This window comes from Monodelphis domestica, chromosome 3 (genome assembly GCF_027887165.1).
Source record: "Monodelphis domestica isolate mMonDom1 chromosome 3, mMonDom1.pri, whole genome shotgun sequence".
Taxonomy (NCBI): domain Eukaryota; kingdom Metazoa; phylum Chordata; class Mammalia; order Didelphimorphia; family Didelphidae; genus Monodelphis; species Monodelphis domestica.
The window spans coordinates 103195767-103219401 of NC_077229.1; the positions used below are offsets into that span (position 1 = coordinate 103195767).

The 23635-nt window shown below is 46.2% G+C and overlaps 2 protein-coding genes and 1 long non-coding RNA gene across 11 annotated transcripts in view; 1 reads left to right on the top strand and 2 right to left on the bottom strand.

Annotated features, from left to right (window-relative positions):
* LOC100018956 (zinc transporter ZIP4-like) lies at positions 1-12540 on the bottom strand. 5 transcript variants are annotated; one of them, XM_001371933.5, is made up of 12 exons: positions 12355-12540; positions 10305-10571; positions 9348-9549; positions 8708-8883; positions 8439-8607; positions 7097-7269; positions 6606-6749; positions 6335-6451; positions 5767-5821; positions 2191-2343; positions 1797-1984; positions 1-1695 (listed from the first exon to the last, which is right to left on the bottom strand). In XM_001371933.5, exons 1-12 carry the CDS (start codon positions 12538-12540, stop codon positions 1567-1569), a joined length of 1959 nt encoding a protein of 652 aa, XP_001371970.3. In that variant the 3' UTR covers positions 1-1566. The 5 variants fall into 5 exon arrangements, with proteins under 5 accessions (XP_001371970.3, XP_007488853.1, XP_007488851.1 ...); XM_007488791.2 differs by lacking the exon at positions 12355-12540 and adding an exon at positions 12033-12236; XM_007488789.2 differs by lacking the exon at positions 12355-12540 and adding an exon at positions 11270-12026.
* Positions 12437-21753, top strand: LOC103106395 (uncharacterized). 3 transcript variants are annotated; one of them, XR_008917458.1, is made up of 6 exons: positions 12437-12573; positions 15362-15479; positions 15831-15940; positions 17112-17613; positions 17732-20411; positions 21273-21753. It is a non-coding gene; the product is annotated as an uncharacterized LOC103106395 (long non-coding RNA). The 3 variants fall into 3 exon arrangements; XR_008917457.1 differs by having other exon boundaries at positions 17732-21753; XR_001629260.2 differs by lacking the exon at positions 17112-17613 and having other exon boundaries at positions 17732-21753.
* The window catches only part of LOC100016012 (VPS28 subunit of ESCRT-I), an 11002-nt gene continuing 9071 nt past the window's right edge, over positions 21705-23635 (bottom strand). For all 3 annotated transcript variants that reach the window (XM_001364809.4, XM_056822889.1, XM_056822890.1), the window contains one exon: positions 21705-23453. In XM_001364809.4, the coding sequence (XP_001364846.1) occupies positions 23336-23453 (118 nt within the window). In that variant the 3' untranslated portion in view covers positions 21705-23335. The remainder of the gene's footprint in view (positions 23454-23635) is intronic.

Sequence of the window (23635 nt, forward strand, 5' to 3'; positions counted from 1 at the left end):
TTACGGAGAGACTACTACTACTAAATATATATTCATATATATGGATAAGCCTTCGGCTTTGTTCTTCAGTCAAAAGGTGGAGTTGTTTCAACCTCAAAAGAATAGGGGTTCAGACTAGTAAATGGTCACGCAGGGAAGGTAAATGACTTGTCCATGATCACAGACAATAAAGCACTAGCTATGAAGGAGAGTAGGCAAAGAGATGGACAATGGATTATAGAATTTGGTGAACACCTAGTGATTTAGTTGGGCAACAAAATAAAGGAAAATAAAGTGAATTGAAGCTGAAAAAACACATCAAAGACATCAAAGATCCTTGGATGCCCAGATAAGGACTAAATGTTAGAAGGGGCATTTTAACCCAACTGTCCTGAAATCTGAGACCAATGCATGACTATTCTTATACATATATATATATATATATACATGATATATATATTTTCATATATATAAACATATATATGTATGTATATAATTCTATTTCCATATAAATATTCACCTTTGTAATTCTATATGTTTTATTTTATGCATGTTAAAAAGCATTATTCTGAAAAAGGGTCCATAGGCATCACCAGACTATACACACACACACACAGAGTAGACCCAGGCCCTAGGAGATGTGGGTTCTAGCCCTCATACTACAGCGAACCTCATCTCAGCAAAATGAGAAAACATTCTCAGTTCTGCCTCCTGCCAAGAGCAACTGTAGAAATAGAACTGAAGGAGGAAGGTGAGACATGGACACTTCTACATGCCACCCCTGAGGCATGGCTGAGGCTACAACCAGGCTGGCTGACAGTCTGTGATCTAATCTGATGACATCTAAAGAATCAGTCTGTTGAAGTACGAGGGAACAGCCAGGCAGGCCATCTTGTCCTGAGCTGTTGGACCTGAGCAGAAACTACTCTACACCATGAAGGCATCCACAGCTGCCCACCATCCTTCCCACCCTGGGCTCTATCCTTTCATTGTCCCTCCCCCTGAAGGGCAGGGCAGACCAAAGCAGTCAAGAAAAAGGAAAATGTAGGTTTCTAAAGGTCACCTGAAATGGGGGTTGTGGGGGAGGGAAGGCCCTCTGGAACTCCCTCTGGGTCATTCTGCTCTCCTGTGTCCAGCACAAAGGTAGCATCAGGAACTCACAGAGGCTTGAGGGGCTGAAGACCAGGAGCATGGATGTCTAGGATCCTGTGTTCATTGGAGGCCAGAAGGCAGTAGGGGACAAGGACAGTGAGTGATGAGCTCCTCCTCACCCTTCTGGTGGAAGGTATATGCACATTCTATGATGTGTTGAAAGTCTTTTGTAGAAATTCTTTCTGAGACTAATGAAGGGATGTTGAAAGATTCTAGAGGGGGGAGGGGATGGGGACAACCTAGGGACACCTCAATTCAAGAATTAACAAAGAGCATCCTGGACAAGTGACTACGGCATTACAGAGGGTGACAAAAGAAGTGAGAGGACTAAGCTGAGTCCAATTCAGAGCTGGGGAGTCGATGGCAGACAGAGGGTACTGGGTGGGCAATGAAGCATCAGTTGTCATACACGGTGCCAACAAGGTGAGCAAAGGATCAGAAGGTGATGTTCTCTTCATATATGGATAGCACCAGCAGGATGGCCCAGCCACCTAGGAGCCCCAGATTGTGCAGGAAGAAGAGTAGCCAGGGTCTCTTGTCTCTCACATTCATCATTGATGGCAGCTAGCAGAGGGAAAGGAAGATGGTTCATTGTGTGGTATGCCTCCCCCTACTTCTCAGGCTCCCCAGCACCATCCACCCTACTTCCCTATCCCAGCACTGACCATATCACAGAGTGCCACATAGAAGAAGAGCCCAGTGGCAGCTGTGAGGATCCAGATTTCACTTTCCTCATTGGACCCAATGCCCAGAGCCACATAGAGCCCAGCAAAGGCTGTCAAGCCGGCAATCACGTTCAGCAGCAGGGCACGACGCACTGACAGCCCTGCATGAAGCAGGGCACCAAAGTCCCCTGAGGAGAGGAAGGAAATCAGTATGGGACATGGGATGCCCCCTCCCCCTGGGCACAGCCTCCCATGGGTCATAGGAACCTGCTGCTCATCCACCCTGCTTCTTCCTACCTCCCAGGGTCCTTGTCCTTGTCCAAATCTGGATCAGGGGGTCCCTGGGGGGTCTAGCTTATTCTCTAGGATCAGGAATTGGGGATAGGTGCCTCACCAAGTTCATGGGGCACCTCATGGCATAGAACAGCCATGGAGGTAGCCAGACCAGTCTTCCATGAAGCAGTAAAGGCAGCACCCACAGTCAACCCATCTGCAAAATTGTGAAGGGCATCTCCAATGGTGATCATGTAGGGGAGAAGCTGCAGTTCTGAAGGAGAAGGAAACAGAGGCCAGGAGTCACCAGGCAGTTGGAGGAGGAGAGTCTCTGGGAATCCCCAAAGGGTTCATGTAAAGGAGAAAGACAGCTCTTCCAAATACTTTCCAAATAATATTCTCTTTTGGAGAGACTTGTAAAACAAATTATGACCTAGGGCGTCCTTCTCCCACAGGAATGTCCCTTTAACCCTCTGTGTCTATTTTCTCTTCTGCAAAATGAGGCTCTTGGATTAAATGATATCTGAGGTCCATACCAGAGCAGGTAGGTCATTCAGTGGATAGATCACTGGACCTAGAGTCAGGAAGACTTGAGTTCAAATCCAAACTCAGACACTTAGTAGCTGTGTGAACCTGGGCAAGTCACTTTACCTCTGTTGGCCTCAATCCTCTGGAGAAGGAAATGGCAAACCAATCCAGTTTCTTTGCCAAGAAAACCCAACAGACATTATTAGTGCCATATGGTCTGTGAGGTTATGAAGAGTCAGACATAACTGAATGGCTGAACAAGGTCCCTATTGGCTCTAACCAACCATTAATCAATCTGCCTAGATGGCATCAAGTAGCAGAAAGAGGTCTAGATTTAGAGCCAAGACTTGGGTTCTAGTGTCAGCTGTGCTGCTTACTACCTGTGTCTTTGGGAAAGGTGCTCAACCTCTCTGGCTCTCAAGATTCCTCACCTGTAAAAGGAAGGGTTGAACTAGCTGATCTCAGAGGTTCCTTTCAGTTATTAACCTTTAAATCAGGTTGGGTGAATCCTAGAATTCCCAAAGATGAGGTTTTGCAATACTTGAAAATGGGTGAAACATTACAAATGTGTCAGATCATTAGAAAGCTCTGTGATTAGGGGTTGGCCATGTGTCTCAGGGGATTGAGAGCTAGGCCTAAAGAGGGGAGGTCCTGGGTTCAAATCTAGCCTCAGATACTTCCTGGCTGTGTGACCAAGGGCAAGTCATTTAATGCCAATCCCTACCCCTACTGCTCTTCTGCCTTGGAACCCATGCACAGTATTGATTCTAAAATAGAAGGTGAGGGTTTAAAAAACAAAAAAATGTAAAAGATGATCATGAAAAACTTTGTGATCCATTGCGGGGCAGTCTAGGGTAATGGATAAAAGCAATGAACTCCAGCTAAGAATACAAAGGTTGACCAATCCCAACTGGTGAAGGGGAAAATTAAAATGTATTTTCCAGCAGAGGCTTTGAAATAATGACATCAGGGTCAAGGTTAAAGGCAATGGGCCAAGAAGGGCTGGGAAGGTTTAAAGGCAGCTGGTGACAAAAAAAAAACCACCAAACAAAAACCCTTTCATCCATTGGTCTCAAGACTTTCCCCAGAGCAATTCTGAACCAGCCCCTTTCCCTTTGGAGACAGCTCAGTAATCCCTCCACAGTTTTTCCTTACACTGAACCAAATCTGCATCCTTGCAAATCCCACTCATTGCTCCTCCATTCTGGAGCCCAAGCAGACACAGCCAGCTCACAAATCAAGGCAGGCCAGGAGGCTTGGTGGCCTCTACATGGCCTTCTTTGGCTCCCCACACCTCCCCTCAGGCTTAGTTTGCCTTTCTGCCTAGTGTAGTTAATAATCTGTCTCTCAGGATTGCTATGAAGGTGAGCTCCTTATTACTTCTGGGCTGAAACACAGAATCCAAGATTCATAGCCTGAAGACTGAAAGACAGCTTTAAAGATGATCTAGAGGGCAGCTAGTGAGTAGTTGGCTCAGTGAATAGAACACAGAGTTCAAGTCTGGCCTCAGACAATTCTTAGCTCGGTGACTCTGGGCAAGTCATTAAGTCCTGTTGTCTAGGTCTTACCCTTCTGTTCTATCTCAGAGTTGTCACTCAGAAAGGTAAAGGTTAAAAAAAAAGACAAACTAGACCAACCCCCATCTTTTACAGGGAAAGAAACTGAGGCCCCAAGTGGGAAAGGGACAGAGCTGGGATTGGAACCCAAATCCTCTAATCCAGAGTCAGGTCTCTTTCCACTACACCAAGCCCTCCATGATATGACTCTCACCTGTCTATTATTATTTCACATTATTCCCTTACACTGATCCACCCTCTGTTCAGTCAAACTGGCCTAGTACAACTGTATGATATGCACAAGTAGTCTCTCCCATACCTGGAGGGCCTCTTAGAACTCCTAACTTCTAGAGCATATCTTGGGGTCCATCTCCATCTCCTTTCCTGATTCTGCCCTCCCCAGTCTCCTCCCTTTCAGTGCTAGCTTGCTCTCTCTCTCATCTCTATCCCTCCATTCTTCCCTCCTTCTCTCTCTCTGTCTTTCTCTCTTCCTCCATTCCCTTTCTCTCTCCCTCCTTCCCTCCCTCTCTCTCCCTCTCTCCTTTCTCTCTCCTTCATTCCCTCTCTTTCTCTCCCTCTTTCCCTCTTTCCTGCCCTCTCTCCCTCTTGGTCTGCTCTATCCCTTTGCCACTCCCTCTCCCTCTTCAAATGCCATCATATAGCTTTGTATCTACTTTTCAGTTTATATGTCTGTATCCTCCCCCAGAAGGTAAGCACAAGCTTTTGGAGGGTGGAAACAGTTTCCTTCATAAAATGGTTTTGTATCGCCACTGCCTGATACAGGGTAGGAGCTTAATACACGTTTATTAAATTGTATCAGGCTCATTTGCCATCTCCTGCATCGAGAGCTCCTGATTGTCCCCATAGGCTTGTTAGCAACCTTTCCCCAGACTTGGCAGAGCACCCTGCTTGTACCTCTCCAAAGCACGCAAGTAAAAAATAGGAGGGACTCTGTGTTTGTGTCTTACCCTGTACATTGCAAGAAGACAAGAGCTACATATTCCTTTCAGCCCATAGTAGGATCTACATGAAAAGATGGCACCATGGAAGAGCACTCAAAAAAGAGGAAGACCCTGTTTGCAAAGCCAGGGAAAGCTTTCAGTAAGAGTTGAGACTTGAAGCAGAGGAAGGATTTTGAAAGGTTCAAAAGATTCCTAGCTGTATGACCCTGGGTAAGTCACTTAAGCCCCATTGCCTAGGCCTTACCACTCTCCTGTACTACATGGTATTGATGGTAAGGGTTTGGGGGGGGGAAGGGACAGAGGAGGAACATGGGGAGGGGGTGTCCTGTACCCCAAATGACTAGGCCTTGCCACTCTTCTGCCTTAGTACTGATTCTCAGACATAAGGTAAAGGTTGGAGAGAATTTAAAAAAGAGTGCCCAGCTTTGGGATCAGATCGCTGGGGTGCAAACTGTGGTTCTGATCTTTAAAGTTCCCGCTCCTGCTAGGAATGGAGAATTGAGGGAGGGCCCCAGCTTTGGGATGCGTAGGAGGTAGCAGGGGTGGGAAGGAAGGGAGGCCAGTGCTTGGAAACAAAGAGGAAAAGATGGGCAAGGAAAGACAGAAGAAGGAAGAGCCCAGGCAGAAAGAACCGCTCAGTGCCTGGCTTACCTCGGCTCCGTTTTTGGTGATCCAGACCAGAAACCTGGGGGTTCTCATTCGATACCTGGGACAGAAGAGGGGAAGCAGGGCAGAGGCAGAGGCTCAGGGAGGTTGGCCACAAGTCAGGCCTCAGCAGGCTTCTGCCATTACCCAGCCACCTCAGGTTCCTGGTGGTGGTTTGGTAGAGCCTTGCTGGGGCTGTGGCCTGACCTCCTGGGAATCCACCTGACCCTTCTTTCTGGAGGGCCTCCTACCTGGGGCAGGGAAGCTCAGGCAACCTCTTTGGGCTCCCTGGAACCTAGGACATTCATTCGTATTGTCCCCTCCCCACTGTACTGGAAAGGGGCTCAGGAAGTGGGGGAAAAGGGAAGGAAGGGCAACCAGAATTTGTCCAGGAGAGAGCCTGGGTTGGGGCTGGGATTGGAGGCAGAGACAGAGACTCGGGCTGGGCTGGGGCTGGAGCTGCACACTGTATCATCCTCCAGGGATAGCTCCGTTATTCCCTGACCAGAACAGGCCCTTAAGAAATCATGTCGGTTCAGTGGTAAGGAGGCTGGGCGGTGGACATGGCCATTACCAGGTCTATCCTGGAGTCTGCCTGCTGCTGTTGCTGCTTCTGGTGTGACAGTTCTTCTGTCACCAGCTGCAGAGATATGCTGTGGCTGTGGTTGCAGGCATGACTTTCCTCTTTCTCCTGCAGAGACAATGGATGTCCATCTCCAAAGGCCAAAGGACACCCTCCTCTCCTCCTTCCCCCAGACACTAACCCTAACCCTCCCCATCTCCAGACCTAGACAGGCACATTCCCTTCCTCCCCATCATGCCATCCTCCTCTGGCATCCCCTCACCTCTGAATCCCGGGGCAGCAGAATGCTGAAGAGGTTCTCCAGGAGGAAGAAGGCATAGAGGCCACCCAATAGGCCCAAGAGCCGCCACACAAGTTCAGGACCCTGATGCTCGGTTGTCTCCCCATGGGAATGCTGGCCTACCACCTGGAGGGAAAGAGCCAGGAGAATCCATCCATCCTGCCTGTTCTCTGCCTTTCTTTGGATTGCTAGTGCTTAGCACAGTGCTTGGAATGCAGCAGGCACTTAATAAGGGCTAACTGATGCCCTGACTGATCATAGGGCAGAGCAGCTGGCACAGAAGACAGGCGTCACAGACTGGGGGCAGACCCTGACCAAGGGGAGCCCTGACAGGCAAGGGGGACCCCACCTGGGGCCCTACCATTGAACTGCCCTAGAGCTCAGGAAGGAGTTGGCGGAGGGGGGGTGGGGGTTTGGGGGGCCAGGTTGTTGGGGGGCGTGAGGGGGAGGGGACTTTGGGCAGTTGGTCCTACCTTAGGAATGAGATGGAGAACAGCATCCCCAGTAAGGGAGCCCACAGCCAGACCCAAGAAGGTTTGGATGACATAGTGGGAGACATTCTTGCAGGAGGCACAGAACACAACCACCAGGCCAAAGACAGAGGCGAGACAGATGATCAGTATGGCTAGGGAGCCATAGAGGTATCCTGGAGATGCAGGGACAAGAAGGAGGGATTGAGGACAGGTATCCTACGGGTCTAGATAAAGGAGAAGAAGGTGAGCCTGGGGACAGACAGGTCACCCACTGCCCCCTCTTCTCCTGGGGCTTCCATACACAGGAAACCTTGAGCCCTTTCCTTCCTAAGGTAGAAATCATGGAGAGGACAGAGAGAGAGAGAGAGAGAGAGAGAGAGAGAGAGAGAGAGAGAGAGAGAGAGAGAGAGAGAGAAGGCAAGGAAGGGATACTTGATTTGGGAATCTCTCACTGAAAGACCCAACTACCCAGGTCCCTCTCCCCAGGAATGATCTCTGTGAAGGAAGTGGGGAGTAGAGAAGGTGTTGAAAGAGCAGGGCCAGAAAGGAAGGGCAGGGAGGACAAGCAAGGAAGGGAGGGAAGGAATGATTCAGATTTGAAGGTGAAAATTCTTTTTTATAATTTATTTTTCTTTTCAGCTCCAAATTATCTCCCTCCCTGTGCTCCTCCCACAACCACTGAACACACAAGGAACCCAGTACCTATTATCTATATGAAGTCATACACAAAATATGTAACATGCAAAGAGATGGAGTATTTGTGGCTGGCATGACATTCCTTTCTAGCAAGTCATGAATTCTAGAACTGGAAGGACCCTCAGAAGATTGAACCTGAGGGGAAGTTGCTTCTGCAACATTCCAGACAAGTGGGCATCCTAGGCTTTCTCAGTGAAGACTTCCAGGAACAGGGAGCTCATGACCTTTCAAGGCAGCCTGTTCCATCTTGGGACAGCTTTCATCGATAGGAATGTTTTTCTTGGAGGACTGAGTCAATATAGCATTGTTTGCTCAACTGGGAGGTCAGGAAGACCAAGGATTGACTTCCTGATTCTTAAGCCTTGGGTTGCCCCTTGGATGCCCACTCAAGGGAGCCTTCCTCTCACAAAGGATTCTCTGTGGGTGCCTGTTCCCATAACCTTTTGCTGCTGTGACTAGGTGATATTCTGACTGTCCTGACCATTGATGCAGGCCAGGCCACATAGGGGCTGTCAGCCCACCCTCAGGTGTCAAGAGAAGGCCTGAGCACTAAAAAACAAAAGGAACCTGCCTCAAAGGCCAACCCAGGTGAATGTGGGCTGAAAGAGTGCCAGCACCAGCTGCCAACCTCTCGGGTGACACTCACTTGCAGACACACTGAGCTTGTCATGGGGGGTGATGTGAACGGATAAACAGGCCCCACTGAGCTGCTGCTGGAGTAGGGCTGGGCTGAGTTGGGCCCAGGTATCTGGGGACACCCCATCATCCTCTGACAGCCCGTACACTTCCAGGACATCAGAGCCACTCAGGCACAGCTAGGAGCAAAGATGGCAGGGGAATTAGGACATAGAGGGGGAAGTATTTTATCCCCCCTCCCCACTGCTTTCCTCCCTCCTCCTCCTCCTCCTAACTCACAGTGTCCCATACGCTGTCAGGGTGTCTTGCTTGGGCCCTTTGAGGGAGCCTCAGCTGATGTCTGGTCCTCCCCTCCAGGCTGTGCTCTCTGTGATGGTGGTGCTCTTCCTTGTTGTCATGGTGATGGATCTCAGCCTCCTTCCCTACTCTCAGCTGGCTCATCAGAGTCTGCAACTCTGGGTAGGCAAAGGAAGAGGATGCTCTTAGCCACAGCACCTGAGCTCCTTCTCTTCTCTACATCTCCCTCCTCCCCACTCATCTGCCTCTGCCTTCAGGAAGCCTTCCAGGACTGACCCACTCTTTTCACTTGGATGTTTTGCTAAATTGAATTGAGGAGGGCCAAGGATTGGGGGAGGGAGAGGGAGAGGGAGAGAGGTGGAGAGATGTGTGTGTATGACAGGGCCATCTTAGCTCCCCAGATCATCATCTTCATGGCCCATTGCTAAACCTGTTGGTTGAGTTCTTCCCCTTGGAGAACTGACTTTTTCCCTCCTGGAGCCTGAACCCTTCCACACCCACAGGTCAATCAAAGCATTCCTGGAAGAGATCCCACCTGAAGACCGCTCTACTACCCCAAGATCCATTTTTCTTTTCAATCTCACCCTCTTGTTTCTAGCCTGGATGACCCCCAACTCCTTACCAGACAGAGTGAGGTTTCGTGACTCATTGCCATGAAGTCTGAAGATGAAATCAATAAAGTACTGGGGACTGGGCAGGACATGGAAGCAGGACCCAGCTAGGATGTGGTCCAGGATGGCAGCCAGAGCCCGGCTTGGACCTTGGCCTTCAGGTCCTGGGGCCCCTGCTGCCTCCTCCAAAATCTGGTGAGTGTCCATACAACCCTGAGGAGCAGAGACTGGAACTCAGGTCCCTCCCTGCCCCATGGTTAGGAGTGGGAGGCTGGGGGACAGGATAAGGGAATGAAGATGGCTCCCAAATCTGCATTTCAAGCCCTGACCTCTCTCTGGAGCTCCAGGACGCTATGTCCAATGGTCTAGGGATACTCTCCACTAGGATGTCCAACTTCACATGTATATCCTTAACTCAACTTCTTCCTGAAACTGTTCCTCTGGCCCCACTTATCTAATCCCCAGGCTTGAAATCTCAGTCTTCTCTTTGATTCTCACATGCAATCAATCCTCAAGTTCTTTTGATGCAGTCTCCACACCTTTAGACTCCCATGCCTATACCCCACTTCAGGCCCTCATCACCTCTGGCCTAGACTATTCTTCTAGCCTCCCATCCAGCCTCCAGGCCCTCTCCTCTCCAAATCAGCCTTCATAGAGCTAACAGAATCATCTCCCCACTATACACAGCATTCTAGGATTTAGAGCTGCTAGCAACTTAGAGATCGTTTTATCCATGTCACTCCCTCCTCAAAAACTTCACTGACTCCTCACTGCCTACAGGATAGCCCAAGCACCTTAGCTCTGAGGTCACCGAGTGCAACCCCCTCATTTTAGAGACAATGGAAACAGAGAGAGGGAAAGAGTCATGGCCAATGGCCACACAGAACCCAGGGGAGGCAAAACTCAAGCCCGGATGTCTTCCCTTCCATGTGCCTTGGGCTCCTTCCCTGACCCAATGATGCCCTTACCTCACCATGGCCTGGCTCTTCTGGGTAATGCCCTTGGATGTGCTGAAGAAGGCGATTCAGGATGTCAACATGATGGGCCCCAGCAGAGACCAAGGACCTCAGGAGGCTATCTGCTTGGGACCCCCAGCTGCCTCCCTGGACAGCAGCACAAGTGCCCTCTGGATCACTGAGATAGAGAGCCATCCCAGCACACACTCGGGCCACATCCTGAGAATGCAGAACTGAACTCTGCCCCCCCAGGGCCAGGACATTCTCCACGGTTATGCACTGTGGGCACAAAGACAAATTCATAGGAGTCAGGGGAGCGATGGGGAGATGGGAATAAGCATTGGATAGCATACTTCTTACCCATATTATCTCATCTGATCCTCCTGATGGCCCTGTGAGATAGCTGCTTTTATTATTACTCTGATAGTTGAGGGAACTGAAGCAAATGAAGGTATAATGACTTGTCCAGGGTCTCACAGCTAGTGAGTGTCTGAGGCCAACTTTGAACCCATCTTCTTGATTTTGAGCCCAGCTCTTCCTCATAGGAAGAAGTCAGTATTCCTCATCTTCATCCTCCATCTGGCCTCCCAACTTTCCTCTGAATCTCTGGCCTGTCCCCAATCCCATATCTTGCCCCCACTGTTCCTGAATTCCAAGGGGCACACGCACACACACACACACACAGAGTCATTCCAGGCATCAGCACCATGCCTAGGTCTGAAGAGAGAGAAACCCCAGAATGAGGTCATGACATGAGACAAAAGCAGTCAGGAAATTGGGGAATGTGTGCTCCTGGGCTCACAGAGGAAGATCTACAGAAAGGAAGGACAGACGCCACAGCTGGGAAGTCCCATTACATCTAGAAATGCAACACTCTGCCTACACAGGCTGCCATCTTCTTTGCCTCCACCTTTCTCTTTTAGACAGTCAATGAAGCCCTCTCCCAGACAGACGTGGCTTAGAGCTCCCTCACTCACCCCTGGAGACAGAAATCCTGTCTTCCTCTTCCACACATAAAACTTGCAACACCAAGAGATGTAGGGGTGTCCTCCCCATCCCCATTCACACACTGACACAGAAGAGCCCTGTCTCATTCTCTAAACCGATGAAAATAACCCAAGGGAATGAATCTTCTCACAAACCATGGTCTTCTAACATACATACAAGACTTCTGCTTTCATATTTTTCCTCTCTACAGAGAAAATACAAGCTTTCTCACCCATGGAAGAACTTATCTCCCTTTCTCTCACAAATGACAGTTCCTTCTCTCTCTCTAACATACACCCAGGAGATTCCTTTCATTCATTCACACACACAGGCACACACTGACACTAGGCTGCTGGGCTGGTTGTCCCATTTCTCTGTGAATGCAGAAGGGAAGACCCATTGCAGCCTCTCACTCATACAGACAGGAGAGGAAGAGGGGAGACAATACAATCAATGGCTCCTAGGCACCATCTGCCCCTCTCACTCCAGGGTGACTTCCCATCTCTGGGCTGTGAACCTGAGGCAGAGTCTGGAGTTTCAAGGGAAAAAGGAGGAGGGGAAGAAAGGAAAAAGAAGTCACTCTGCCCCTGGGCTCCAGGCTTCCTTTCCTAGTGGGATATAAGCTCCTCTCTTTTTCTCATGGAAAATTTTCCTCCCATAAAAGTTAGCATAGGTCTGCTCAACCCACCCATGGAGAGACTACCAGTCTATCTCCCCACCCCAATTTCCCAAGGGAGCAAGGATGGCTGAGACCTGGTTCCTGCCTGTCTCCCCTTTTCTATTTCCTATCCCAGGCTAAGCTCCTTCTCAGTCTCCGGAGCACTGGTCAAAAGTAATGAGTTGAGGTGGTGGACCCTCTCACATCCCATTGCTTCCTTGGCTTTCCCTTGCCTGCTAAGACACCTAAGTCTTGTCCTATCTTATCTTCTCTCCTCCCTGCATCTCTGCCTCCCTTCCCCCCTTCTTGGAGTTTGTCCCCTTTGCTCCCGGCCCTGCTGGGGCAGGGCTTTTGGCTGATCAGATTAAGGATGGGGTAGGGCACAGGGGAGTTTAGGGATCCTTTGCTGTCTCTTACCTTTCCACACGGCTCATCGAGGCATTGCACACGGGCCACCAGTGTATTTAATAGGGAGCCCAGGGCTTCCCGGTCCAGAGAGCTTTGGTTTGAGGTGAGGAGCATCAGGAAGCTGGCAGGTCTTGGGGTTGTCCCCATGGCCATCCCCAGCCATGCCCCCAGCCAGAGCCAGACCACACCCTGCATAACTCAGGTTTCCAGGAGACCCTTGGAGCAGAGGTCAGGCAAGTTTCAGGGAAGGGGGTGCTACAGGATGTCTGGGGGTGGAGCTGGTGACTTGGGGGCCTGGGCTATGGAACTCTGGGGACCTTGTTGAAGGGGGCAGTGAGGGTCTTCCTGGTGCAGATCTTGGTCTGAGAAGAAGAGAAAGAAGAGGACCCAGATTGCAGCTGGCCACAAGTAGTCCTGGGCCAGAACCAGGCTGGGCTGTGAGACTCCCCCACTGGAGTATTTCCTGCCAGGCACTAGCAGGTATTTCCTGCCAGGGACAGTGATTGGCTGTTGCTCAGATTGCCCCAGGTTAACCATTCCAGCAGCTGATCCTCCCCAAATAGAGTAATTGGAATTGTTAAGCCTTATCCCCTCACTAGCACCCTTTCCTAGCACCCTGCTTTCACTCCCTAATTTTTGAGGGCCTTGAACTTTCCTATGCTTTCACTCTGTTTCATGGACCTACAGGATTATTTCCCAAGCCTGTAGTCTCTCTTCTTCCTTCCTTCACTTCTGGCTCCATATCTTCCTATCTGGCTCCTTGTCCTTTGAATCTCATACCTGTGTCTGCAGAGAATTATGAGAGCCTGAATTCTTACAGAAAGATTGGGATAGTTCAGGGGTTCCTCCCTGGATTAATTACCCAGGTGTTTATCCAACTCAGATCAGACCTTGGCACTGGTACAGGTAGGCAGAGAGAACCCATGGCATGCCAGCTCCAGTCCCACTGCAAGCTGGGCCTGGCAGACTCTATTAATTGGTGTCTGTGCCACCATAATACTTAGACAGACATTACACATGGATATGCACATATTTACATGAACACATTTGGAGAGTATCTTAATGCTTGAACAAAAATATTTATAGCCTCAGTCTTTGTACTGGCAAAAAATTGGAAAATGAGGGATTGTCTCTCAACTGGAGAATGGCTGAACAAATTGTGGTATATGAGGGCGAGGAGTACTATTGTGGTGTAAGGAATGAATGATGAACTGCTTGATTTCTATAAGAACTGGGAAGATATCCATAAACTGATGGGGAGTGAAATGAGCAGAAACAGGAGAACATTGTATACAGAAAGTGAAACATTGTGGAATGATCCAACAGAAGAACATTGCTACTAGCAATAATGCAATGATCCAGGACAATTCTGAGGGACTTATGAGAAAGAACACTATTCACATCCAGAGGAAGAACTGTGGGAGCAGAAACAGAGAAGAAAAACATGATTTATCACTTGCTTATATGGGTACATGATTTAGGGTTTTTGTTTTTTAAAGATTACTCTTAAAAGTTAATAATATAGAACTAGGTTTTGAATTATATACATATAAAAAATATATACACATATATATACATATATAAGTATATATACATTACCCAGTGGATTTGCTTGTCAGTTCCAAGAGGGGGTAGGGAAGAGGAGAGGGAGAGAATATGAATCATTTAACCATGGAAAAATTACTTAAAAATTAATTAATTTTTAAAAAAAACACTTATGTAGAGGCAGGCTCAAATTTATAAAAATACAAAGATAACCAGAAATGGGCTATTTTTATTCTTCCACATTTTACAAAAGAAGCATTTACATACATATTTACAAAGAAAAAGAAGATAGTACACAAGTGGAATCACAAAATTCCCCTTTATCTTCCTTCACAGCTATATAATAAACCCCTTAGCTGTGTATAATGTTCTGCTTCTACTCATTTCAACGTTCATTATTTCATATAGTTCTTTCCAAGTTTTAAAAGTCAAATCTTGGGGGCTAAGTGGATAGAGAGGCAGGCCAGGAGATGAGAGGTTCTGGGTTCAAATATGACCATAGATCTTTCCCAGCTGTGTAACCCTATAAACAATGATTATACTAACCATATATCTCTGCTGGAACTTGTATTCATTTGCCCAGACATTTCCCTTTAGAATAAAGAGTCTTAGAATAATAACTTGCCCTGGCTGTCTCTGGACCAGGACTGAGAACAATCCTAAGAATCTTTCCTTCATAAGATGATTGTTATTTCTCCAGGATTGATCTCTAGAGATTTCCAGATAATTGTTGTTAGCCAGTCTCAAAAAAGTCACTCCCAGTAATTATTCAAGAATTTGCTGGTCTTTCCCTCAAGCCACAATCTGTTGTTTTTTTCTTTTTGCTCTTCTTCATCTTTGAAACAAAAAAAGTTGGCCAGTTTGCAGACCTAAGGAACTCCTTTTCTCTGGGAGAGTTCTGCATGCATGCTCACTATGCTGAGAAGAACACATTAAAGTAACCATTTGCTTCTTCCACAATTTCTAGTGTCTTTCTCCCACTCAGTTCGACTCTAGTCCAGTAGAGTCCTAAGCTTGGGAAGACATCCCCCTTGCCTTGTCCTTACTGCCTTTCTGCCTTAGAATCAGTACATAAGATGGATTCTAAGATGGAAGGTGAGGGTTTTTAAAACAAAGTCAGGTAGGGGAAAAATAACAGAAATTCATCCTGTCTTCTGGGCCATGTGCTTTGGGGGGAGGCAGGGGAGAACAGAGCTCTGGGTCACAAGCTTCCCAGAGTTTATGTCATCCCTGTCCCTGTTCTGGACTCCTCCCTCCTTCCCTGAGTCATATCTGAGAAATTCTCTTGGCAGCAGATCTCAGTCTGGGGGGGAGAAACAGGAAGAGAAAGATCAGAGAGGAGAGAGGCTATAGGAGAGGAAGTTTTGCCATCCTGGAGCCAGAGCACCCAATTCCTAGGGATATCCCAGCACTGGGAAGGGAGCTGTGGACACTTCCACTCCATCCCTTCTCCCCACCTTTCTCTCCCCAGACCCTTTCCATGTCATGAACAGAAACAATCTGGGACCAGCAACAAAAATTCCCAGAATTATGCCGCTTTACCATCACTCTTTCACAATTCCAAATACCAGAGCTGGGAGTTTCACCAGGTTGGTAGGAACTGGTTGCAGTGGAGGGAGGGTCAGAAATGGGAGGAAAGGTGGGTGCAGAAATCATTAGTTTCACAATTGGAAGGGACCTCAGAAACCATATGGTTCAATGAATAACTGAAAGGAATCCCCTCTATCACCTACTCAAGCAGCTATTCTATCCTCTCTGGGAGCCCTGGTTAGAGGAAACTCAACTTAAGGAAGTTTATCCTGTCACCAACTCATGTGCCTCTTCTCATTATCCTAGTTCTGACTTCTGGGGTCAAACAGAACAAGCTTTATCTTTCTTCCAGGTCTTTAAAAATATCCATCATGCCTGCTTATATCTGTTCTTCTTTTTTACCTGGGCAGGGTTTTTCAGAGGACCTGTGAGGTTCAGCTGCTTCCAGAAGCGTGGGTCAAGGATCTTGAGCTAATCGATGGGGTTTGGGCAGCTCAGTGACATCGGTTGGGGTTTTGAGGTTGGTTCCAACTGTATTATGCTCTCCCCCTAGAAAAGGCAGAAAGTACTGCTCTTGCTGCTGCTATTCATAGAGCCAGAGGAAGGATCTCGCACATGATCAGAGAAGATTAGAAATTCATCATTGATAGTTCCTGTTCACATGCTCCAGTCCCCTGGTTGGGGGCCTGTGACCCCACATGGGGAAATCAAAGACAGGAGGGATAAGGTGTCCTGGGGGGATCCAGAACCACTGCTTCCAACTCTTGAAACTAACATACCTGGACATGAAGGTGATTGATGGTGGTTCTCAGGGGAGGGAAGAGCATGTCCCTAGGATATGAAGGAACTTCAGAAGACAATCCCCACTATACCAGAGTAATGGCAATGCCTTCCCTAAAGTGGCCAAGGCTACAGTGATCCAGGCCATGTGGCTGCCTTCAAGCTGGGTTCACTAAGGAAACCATGTCCAAAGGAGATGGAGGGCTGAGAAGCTGAGGGTCAACAACACCACGGTGTTTCTTGCCAAGTCCTTTCACCAGATTGGCCTCTCCCTGCCACGTGCCCTCTGTGGCCTTTGCCCACCTGGTTTTATCAGGTGCTATTAAGCCAGCTCAGCAGGTCTGGGGGAGGAAGGGGCAAGTCAACAGGTGGGGTCAGGGTCAGCTCATAACTGTCTGGCTCCAAGAATTCAGATAGGCCAGCCAACTAAAGACCTAAAGCTTCCAGGTGAAAGAGTGTGTCCTATTGCAACCATCAGCCACACTTGAGTCGCTCCATTCCCTCTCCAAGCACAGCCAAGAGAAGGGCCTGGGATACTGTCTCCTTCTAAGTCATGTGGAACAGCCTAAAAGGAGCTGCTCCTTGACAACCCGGAATAGCCTTCTTGCACTCCAGTTTAGTCACTGTTATGGTGCCATGGAGGAAAAATGACACTGAGGAGTTACAAATCCAGTCCCAAGGCTAGGAAGGTCAAGGCCCAATAGTTTCTATATTCATTACATCTGGCAGGGACAGGATAGATGTAGGTAAACTTCCTCTGACTCTTTGGCATTATGCCTTTATTCTTGAAGAGGATAAGGAGAGCGGCACACCCAAAGATCTGCCTAAAGAAATCCTCCCTCTAATAATCCAAGTTGTGGGGAATAAAGGAAACTTTCAGCTTATACCAGCTTCTTCTTCTTGTTTGGCAGAGAAGAAGCACATTTTTCTACCTCATAGCCAGAGGAATGCTAATTCTAGAAAGGGGGAATTCATCCCCTCCCTGTTCACTACTTCCTCAACTCTGGTTCCCAGAATCCTACTCATTAACAGTGAATACACAAAGAAGCCTGAGAAAGATAGAAGAGGCCCATAACAGCTGCCCTATATGGCAACTCCCAGCCTTTTCCTTTTACCATCTTTCTTTGGTGCCTAAAGATACAGAAAATTGCTGGGAGAAACTGCAAGTACTATTTCTAACCTAACCCCTATTTGGAAATATATGGGAGTAATAAATAACCTGCTCAAATGCCTTCACAATCCAAGAAGTGCCAACCAAGACAACCTTAACCCTACCTTTATTTGCACAAGAATGGTAACAAAAGCAAAGGCCAAGATGCAACTTCAGTGGGTGTGTGGAGAAAAAAATATGAGTTCTATTAGGCTGTCAGCAGATCCCACTCCAGAGAGGGCCAACAAGTGACAATGTCACATGTAAGTTACAAAATATTTACTCTTTCATTCAATTATTCCACGGCTAGGACTTTGTCCATAATGTATCGCAAAAAGGTATCCACAGAAAAATATTCACTGTTCTTTATTTGTAATACAGGGAAACAACTTCTGCATTATTCAATGGCTGATTGATGGTATGATGTGACATTATAAAAACATGGAAATATGAAAGCTAAAAGGAAACACGGAAAGGCATGAATGAAATTTTGCAAAGATGAACAGGAACAGAACAATACATACATAGTAACTACACAGCCAAGAATAATGAAAGAGTTAATATTTAAAATATTCAATATACTGTGTTAAGGATTTTATGTAAAATTCCACTTATTTTGCATGTTTTGTTAGCTCTACTGATGCTTGTGTATAACATTAAAAAAAAAAAAAACCCTTACCTGCCACCTGAGAATCAATACTGTGTATTGGTTCCAAGGCAGAAGAGTGGTAAGGGCTAGGCAATGGGAGTCAAGTGACTTGCCCAGGGTCACACAACTGGGATGTGTCTGAAGCCACACTTGAACCCAGAACCTCTAGTCTCTAGGCCTGGCTCTCAATCCACTGAGTCATCCAGCTGTCTTCACAACTTTGTAAAAAATATCATTGAATATCAGCTGAAGAGAGAAATAAGTAACTTATAAGCTATTAAGGATATCTTAGATCTTTACAAGTCTGATCAAATCATTTCCTTGCTCAAAAAAAAAAAAAGTCTAAGAGGCAGCTTCCTGTTGCCCTTGGGATAAAATACAAATCCCTCCTGTTGGCATTTGAAGCCTTTCACACACTGACTCTAGCCTCTTCAGAATGGGTCCATATAGCTTTCTCTCTTACTCTCAGAGGTGGCTCTTAAGTACCATTGCATCTCCTGCCTCCACCTAGCTATAAGGGCTATCCCCAAAGCTTGGAACTCTCTCCCTGACCCCAGCTCATGGAAATAGGTATCGTCTCCACTCCCAGAAAGGGGTGCTAGTTATGGACACAGCCAGGAGAGGAGGATAGGCCACATGTTGGGGATGGGGATAGGCAGGTGGTAGGCACTTCAGTGTGGATAGATGGAAGACAAACTGGTGGATAGAGCTGCTTCAAGTGCCTTGTTTTTCTGCTTCTACTTGGAGGGTGTTATTTTAGGATTTTTGTTTGGGCTCTGAGGGTGGGTAGCTGCAGAACACAGGTGGGGGAGGGCACAGTATTGTACAGTATAATTAAAACAGGGATCTTTTGGAATGCAGATTCCTTTCAGAATTCCTTACCTAAAGCTAAACTTGAGTAATTTGAATGGACAAAGTGGTAACTCTCTATTTTACATTCACTTATCTGTGTACTTTCTATTTTAATAGAATGCAAGCTTCTAAGTAGAAATCACTGTTTCTTGGTATTCCCTACACTTAGCTAAGTGTCTAGCACTTGTATAGGAACTTAATTAGTGCTTGTCAAACCAAATAAAAATTCATTAAAAAAAAAATCACACATCCATACCCACCTGTAAATCTGTTTCGGTAGCTTCCTTCTTAACCCAACATAATGTGCTATTACATTGGTGAGGCAGATTTGTAACCCAAAAGCAGAAAATGACTCCAAAATGTTAACAAGAAAGACCGCAGAGAAAAACACAGACTGAGCAGAAACCTAATTAGAATTCCTGGAAGAGATGAAGCAAGAAATTTAAAATGCTTTTACAAACGGAAGGAGATAATAATGGAAAACGTGGTCCAGTTTCCAGAGAGAAGAGAAAATATCCAAGGATTACTTTGTAGAGTTAGAAAACATAACAACAAAATCAAGAATGTCCTACACTACAAAGCAGTAATCATTCAAACAATTTGGTGTGCTGGGCAAAAAACAGAGGTTGAGTAGTGGAAAGGAGCAGGCATACAACACAGAGAAGCAAATGAGCACAGTAGCCTCATGTGGGATAAACCCACAAATCCCAGCTACTAGGGCAGGAACTCCCTGCATTAAAAACTGTGAAATTGTGAAAACCAGAAAGCAGCTGGGAGAAACTAGGTATAAACCAAGAGCTCACAGTCAGAACTGAAACCATCTAAAAAGGAACATGGCATAGACTCAAAGGATGGCACCTTAAGTAAATTAGAGACCAAGGAAGAAATGACTTCTCAGATCTATGGAGGAGAGAAGAGTTCATGACCAAACAAAAGAAACAAAGGGTCAAGTAAGGCAAAATGGACAATTTCCATTGCATAAAATTATAAAGTTTTTCAACAAACAAAACCAATGTGCTAAAATCAGAAAAACAGGTAAAGGGTGAAAATCCTCATAACAAGTCTCTTTGATCTTATTTAATAATATATAGCTTTGATATAGTGCTTTAAGGCTTGCAAAGCACTTTACAAATATTGTCTCATTTGATCCTCACAATGATCCTAGGAGGTAGATGCTATTATTATCCTCATTTTACAGAGGAGGGAATTGAGGCTCACAGAGGTAGAATGACTTGCCCAGGATCACACAGCTACTGCTTGAGAATGGATCTGAACTCAAACCAAACTGAGTTCTTGTCTCCAATCCCAACACTCTATCTACTACAGCACCCAAGGGAGATATCATAGGGCAGAGATAGCAAACTCAAGTTGTCCCCAAAATCGGGAAGTGTTTAACAAAATAAATCAAAATATAATAGAACACAGATAATAGATACTGTTAATTTGTTGTTTTCTAAATCAGTGTGTGGCTGCTGGTAAGAACCTGTTTCTACCTGAATTTGATACCACTGGATAAAAAAGAACTGATTCAAATTTTTAAGAAGACCCACTCCTGAATTGGTGAGTAGTCAAATATGACTACACCATCTATCTTCAGGGGAAGAAATTCAAACTATCATAATCCCATGAAAACATACTGTAGTTAGAGAAGAACAAATTTAAAAAACTGAATTTGTAAAGTTGACACAAATGGAAATTGACAAATGCTGGAGAGGCTTTGAGTTGGTACTCTGGCCATTCTGAAAAGTAATTTGCTATTCAATCATGTACATTCTTTGAGCCAGCTAAATCACTACCATGTCTACCTCTTCAGAAAGATCAAAGAGAGAGAGAACAGGGACAAAAACAACTATAGCTGGCTTTCTAGTATCAAAGAATTGGAAAGTGGAAGGGGTAACCCTCATCAACTGGGGAATGACTGATCAAGTTATGGTATAGGAAATGTGACATAATACTATTGTACTCCAAGAAATTATGCAGGGGACGGTTTCAGAGTTTCAGAGAAACTTGGGGAAAACGTGTATGACCTGATATGGAGCCAAGTGGGCAGAAGCAGGAGGACAATTTATACAGCAACAATAGTGTAAAGATAGTTTTGAAGTACTGGGGAACTCTGCTCAGTACAATGACCAACCACAATTCTATAGTATAGAAGAAACATGTTATCAGAGTCCTAACAGAGGGGTGATGGACTCGGAGAGGAAGAAAATGAGGCTTTAAAAAAGACCATAGCCAATGCAAGGATTTCTTTTGATTGACTATGTTTTTAACACGGATTTTGTTTTGATCGCTATTTCAATCAGGAAGTGAGGGGGAAGGCAATGTTCATCAGAAAATAATTAATTAAAATAATGAATGCACCTATAAACTCCTTGAGACTTGGACCTATGGAGTCATTTTTCTACTCTGTATTTCCCGTAGCACAAAGCCTGGAGTAAATGAATTCTTGTTGACTCTTGAGAAAGGTCGGAGAGAAGAGGAAAAACATAAGGAGTAAAGAAAAAGAGGAATCAAGACAAAGCTAGAAGGATTTTCTGAATTACATCTATTGGTGGCAGTGTAGTGAGGTGGAAACAAGGAAGGTGACATGGAGATCAGAGAAAGTTCAACCCACTTTTGCAGACATACAGTCCCTCATTTGCCCACAGAGAACTTGTCTCATAGTAAGGCTGGGCTGAACCACTCTGAAAACGTTCAACACTCAAAGATTAGTCCCATCTATGTCTCGGCATAGTTTTTCACCCCTTAGTACTAGAAGGAAAAGAATTTAGGAATATCTCAGAAGACCAAGCTGCACTGATTGACATTGTTTTGTTTTAATCCATAAATAAGGCCAAGAAAATCAGAATGAAATTTTACTTTCAAAATAAATTTTTAATAAAGAATTTTATGTCAACTAATATTCCTGGTCTTTCTAGTGTTAATACTTGGTGACCTCTTGCTCGATCCAACTGTTTGTCCATCTAATGGTGTCAGGATTTCTTGTGTCATTTCAAATTCAAAAATACAAGGATGGAAGGCCAAAGCCAAAGCCTAACATTCATGAATCTGAGCTGGAAAGAGACCATGGGGTCTCATGTGGCTTGATCATTCACCTCCTACAGAATTTCTTACTGAAGTGGTCTAAACAATCTACTCTCTGTGCCAGAGCAAATCCTTGCACCGAGAATAATCCTGTTTTCCTGCCTGGGAGTTGGGGTACATAGCTTTGGATTAAGGCCAATTACCTGTGAAGAATAAGTCTCAGAGAGCCTCACCATTGTGCTCCCAGAGTTGTTTCTTCTTACACAGGGAGGACTATAGCCTTATATACTGACAGAGGTGAGGAACATAGTTAGACAATAGAAATTTAGGTTGAATGGGGATTATAGACTGGACACAGGTTTCCCTGGGTATGGAAGATCTCTGGGATTATCTGGCTGGATAAAGTGATTTTAGACTCTTAATTCATATCAGTTCATATCATAATATGACCATTCTTGCAGAGGTTAGAGGCTGGGCAGGCTTGGGCTATCCTGTGACCTACCCTGTAGGCCCCAGACAGTGCTGGGTCCTTTGTACCCCACTGACCTGCCAGAGAAATATCCATGTCCAACCTGAGCAAGAGGCTCCTGATTAAAAGACAAGTACCTGACTTTGTAAACTGCTTTAGGGAAGTGGGGATGACTTGATTCAGAGCCTTACCTGGAAAAAGGCCCAAAATAAAAAAATCTCAAGGAGTCAGAGGGATATAAATTAAGTTCCAATTCTTAATTCCACTGCAAGGATTTAAGAGAAATTTAGGGGGGGGGGGGAGAATAAACATTCATAAAGTGCTTACTCTGCATCAGACACAATGCCAAGCTTTTTACAAATATCATCTCAGTTGATCTTAACACAACCCTTAGAGGTGAGCACTGATATTTATGCCATTTTACAGTTGAGGAAACTGAGACTGAAAGAGGTTAAGTGACTTGTCCAGGATCACATACTGCTACTAGGTGTGAACTCAGGTCATCTAGACTACTACCTCTGTAATCCCACACCCATTCCCCCTTCTTCCAACTTAGAGAGATTTAAATGGCCAGCAGTAGATGTGGGTTATATGGATTTGAAAAGAAGGAAGGAGTGGGGAAAAGCACTCTCCAAGGAACCCAAGAGTCCCTGATGCCTTGGCTCAGACACCATCTGTGAGCAGAAGTGATTGTGTTAATGCACCCTGGGTTATAAGGGCTGGGGCCAGCCCAAGCAGAATGCTCTGGTAGGAATGAATCCCAGGCCACCACTTCTCATCATCTCTTGGAGAAGTGGTCAAGGAAGAGCATTCTCATGCAACCCTGAGATAGGTGCCCTCCCAATCCCTATCACACCAAGCTGGAAGAAAGGGGGGGGAAGTAAGTAGTTTATTCTAGGCTCCTACCCACAAGTCAGGGATCCTAGCCCTGTAATTCATGCTCCTGGCTCTCAAACTGCAGCTGAGTAGGATGGACCAAGAGCCCTGGGGCTTAGGCATGCAGAAAGCGGTTGAAGGCATTGTAGGCAGACTCCAGATCAAACAGCATCTGTCGGACCTGAGAATCATCCAGCTCATCTGCAGCAGACATGCCACTCAGCGTCTGAAGCCTGTGGGAAAAGGAGAAGGGTCACTGGGAGTGGCTATTCCCACACAGGCTCTCAGAAACTGGACTTTCCCCCAGGACCTCCTAACACTATGGAGCTGTTAAAAATGGCCGTGCTTTTCTGGCTCTTCAGGATGCTCTTAATAACTTGGAGATTCTCAGATGACTCACAGACAGGCTTGTTTA

Excerpts from the sequence above, each read along its gene's own strand:
- LOC100018956 (XM_001371933.5), bottom strand. The coding sequence starts at position 12,540 with ATGCAGGGTGTGGTCTGGCTCTGGCTGGGGGCATGGCTGGGGATGGCC. Across the intron at positions 8,608-8,707 it reads CTGACAGCGTATGGGACACT|CTGTGCCTGAGTGGCTCTGA; the intron begins GTGAGTTAGGAG and ends CTTTGCTCCTAG. Across the intron at positions 2,344-5,766 it reads TCACCAAAAACGGAGCCGAG|AACTGCAGCTTCTCCCCTAC; the intron begins GTAAGCCAGGCA and ends CTTCTCCTTCAG.